The 2976-nt window shown below is 36.8% G+C and overlaps 1 protein-coding gene across 1 annotated transcript in view; it reads right to left on the reverse strand.

Annotated features, from left to right (window-relative positions):
- The window catches only part of LOC109542413 (protein PALS2), a gene marked incomplete at its 3' end in the record, with an annotated part of 6059 nt that extends 4020 nt beyond the window's left edge, over positions 1–2039 (reverse strand). The window contains 3 exon segments of the mRNA XM_019911637.2: positions 1149–1367; positions 1439–1688; positions 1755–2039. Of these exon segments, the coding sequence (XP_019767196.2) occupies positions 1149–1367; positions 1439–1688; positions 1755–1958 (673 nt within the window).
- Between the last annotated feature and the right edge of the window lie 937 nt (positions 2040–2976).

The following is a 2976-nucleotide window of genomic DNA, read 5'->3' on the forward strand; positions in this document are numbered from 1 at the left end:
CCAAGTCATCACTAAAATCCGAGTGTTAATCTATTTTTCATAAGCATTTAAGCTTAACAGGGCTGTATTGTAAATTCAACCCAATGAAAGTCGCACACAATATAAACGAATATTTGGGGTACATTTATAGAAACTTTCACTAATACAGAAGCATTCATAGAATTTTTCGAAGCAACCGAACTCAGTTTAAAATAGAAAAATCTTTAACCTGGCAAGTCGGAGCAATAAAGTGCATAACTTCAACACTATTAAGCCCAGTCGATTGAAACTCATACTCAATATGGACAAAGGTTTGCGGCAGATTTGGTACCAATTTGCTCTAGTATTAAAAAACCCTCCGATTTTTCATAAGCTTTAAACTTTGAGGAACATTTTAAAAAATCTTGCACACAAACTATGTAAGACAAATTTGCAACTGCAAAATCTGGGAAATGTTTCTTGAAAACACCAGTTGGTCTTTGTTCCGATGTTTAATTCAATATTGCGTAAAAACCTAAGTTAATTAACGCAAAACAAGGAAAACTTTGCGGAGTTTATAATGCGGTTTTTGCAAATGTTAACTTGCGATTTGTGCGGATTTTATAAAGAGAATTTTTTTGCAAATGCTAAGTAAATTTAAAACATATTTTAATTGACTAATTACTTACAAGGTTTATCTTGCATCCTTGTATTATTTATATTTCATTTTATCATTCAGGTACTGATTTTTCTAACATTTCATTCTTTCCTAGGGAGTTTTGGATTTGCAAATAGAGTTTTCCTTTTCCTTTTCTTTCTACGCAGAAATAAATGTAGGGAAACTCATGTTTTGATACATTTTTAACCGTTTTCCATGCACGTTATGAAAGGCTCCGGCGTTTTCTGATCTAAATCTGAGAGAATCAACTTAGCTTTCTACAAGCCGGAGTCTCGTTAAAAACTTCGGTTTTGGGATGAAGATAGTCGCAGTTTTTTAAGCATAAAATCTCAAAATCATCAAAAATGTAATTTCCTGTTCGATTATGTAATTATTTGGAGCCTCCCTCTATTCCACGCACAGAGTGATAAAGCGACCACAAAAACGCTAAAAAATGCTTATTAAGAGGCTTCAAAACCCTTAGTGTTTCCTGATTATTTTCGAGAGAAAAAGGAACAATTAGTCCACTTACACGGGATAACTCCAGCAAACTTTTCGGGATCACTATTAATCAGTCTGTTTTTCAAAGTGCGTCTGCCGACGCCTTGAGTTCCGATCAAAACCAGCGTTTTCCTCTTGAATGGCGGCATCCTGGTGACTTCTTCATACAGCAGAAGTTCAGCCTTATCGAAGTCGCAATTGCTCTTGGACTGGTAGTTGATTTTTTTCTTTTTCCTCGAAATCCTTGCGCCTATTCAGCCATTGCATAATAATAATAATAATAATAATAATAGAGAAACCAGTGAGCTTCTAGTCACTTACCGCATATGCTAATTTTATGTACAAAGTCGTTTTCTGGAGCCACATAAGCTTTGCGTCGCTCTTCCAGCTCCAGCGAGGGAATTAATCCGGTTTTGTTGTCTCCTCCGACTTTTTTCGCCTGCCACCAGTTGGGGTCTCTTTGATCCACTATCTGCAAAATGTCTCCTCGATCAAAGCGAAGCCCGATCTCCTTGCATGGGAGTAAACTGTCCTCTTCTGGGTTATACTCATATAACGTTCTCATGTAACACTAATAAAAGGAAAATTAAATTGTATCTGTGCCGACTCTTCTAAGTAGGGCGACAACGACACTCACAGTGAGTTTTTTGGTGACTCCGTTTACTCCATTCATCACAATCGACTCGTGGGTTTCGCTGCTCTGCACGTTGCCCACTTTAAGAGTGACCGAATCTTTGCTCTTTGCCACCTCCACCTGCAGGTCTTCAGGCGTCCTCACCTGATTGCCGTTCACCTCCAAAATAACGTCCCCAATGTGCAACAGTCCCTGTTTTTCGATCATTCCTCCTTCCAGTATTCGGGCGATCACCAAGTTGTCGTTTTCATTGATTTGAACCTACGAATAAAGCGGTTTTGTATTGGATTTTTGGTAAACTAAATTTGCTTCTATCGCTTTAGAGGTTAGGAATTTCCGATATACATTAATGAGCAAAGGAGAGCTCTTGGCATTCTCTATCGAACTAGCTCTAATCACTATTCAGATAGTTTCAGCCCTTTTTGAGCTATAAATGAGAATGTACAAAAATTCGTCAAATTTTGCGTCTATCTTTTGGAGGTTAGAAATGTCGCTACATCTCTAAGAAGGAGAATATAGCTTTATAAGACCCTATCGAAACGGTTCAAAGGACTGTTGAGATATTTTTGACCGTTTCAGAGATATAAGCTGTTTTCTATCAATTTTTCTTTCTATCTCTTTAGAGGTTAGGAAATTATTCTTATAAAGGAAAAGATGAAACGACAGCTCTGGAAATGCTCAATCAAAAATATCGGGGTGGTTATCTAGCAAATTTCAACCATTTGCAAAATATTAATGGAATGGGACAAGAATGTATGTTGTAAATGTCAACGGTCCTATTTTTGCTTCTATTTCTTTAGAGGTTAAGAATTTCGTACGAGACCCAAGCAGTAAAATATTCTCCTTAAAGTACTGGTAGTAGTAAAGTAGTACTGGTTATCGAAAAACTCATTACGAGTAATTGGATATTTTCTACCGTTTCTGAGATTTGAAGACTTTAAACGTTGATTATGATATTTTTGCTTCTATCTCTTTCGAGGTTAGGAATTTTACATAAAACCCAATTAGTAAAAGATAGTTCTTAACATTGATGGGATTTTTCCAACCGTTTTGCTCACATGGTTCACTGAAGCTTTAAGACGCCTGGAAAGGGGCGAAGTCCTACTCGAATATTCAATTTTTTTACTACAAAAATCTAATTCAGACTTGCTCTTTCTCAAAGACGCTCAGAATTAATACGATATTGCAACCGTTTCCACTACAAATAGACCCAGAAAAATCGGGG

The sequence above is a fragment of the Dendroctonus ponderosae genome, unplaced genomic scaffold (assembly GCF_020466585.1).
Source record: "Dendroctonus ponderosae isolate FM_Combo_2020 unplaced genomic scaffold, Dpon_F_20191213v2 Dpon_F_20191213_11, whole genome shotgun sequence".
Lineage (NCBI taxonomy): Eukaryota > Metazoa > Arthropoda > Insecta > Coleoptera > Curculionidae > Dendroctonus > Dendroctonus ponderosae.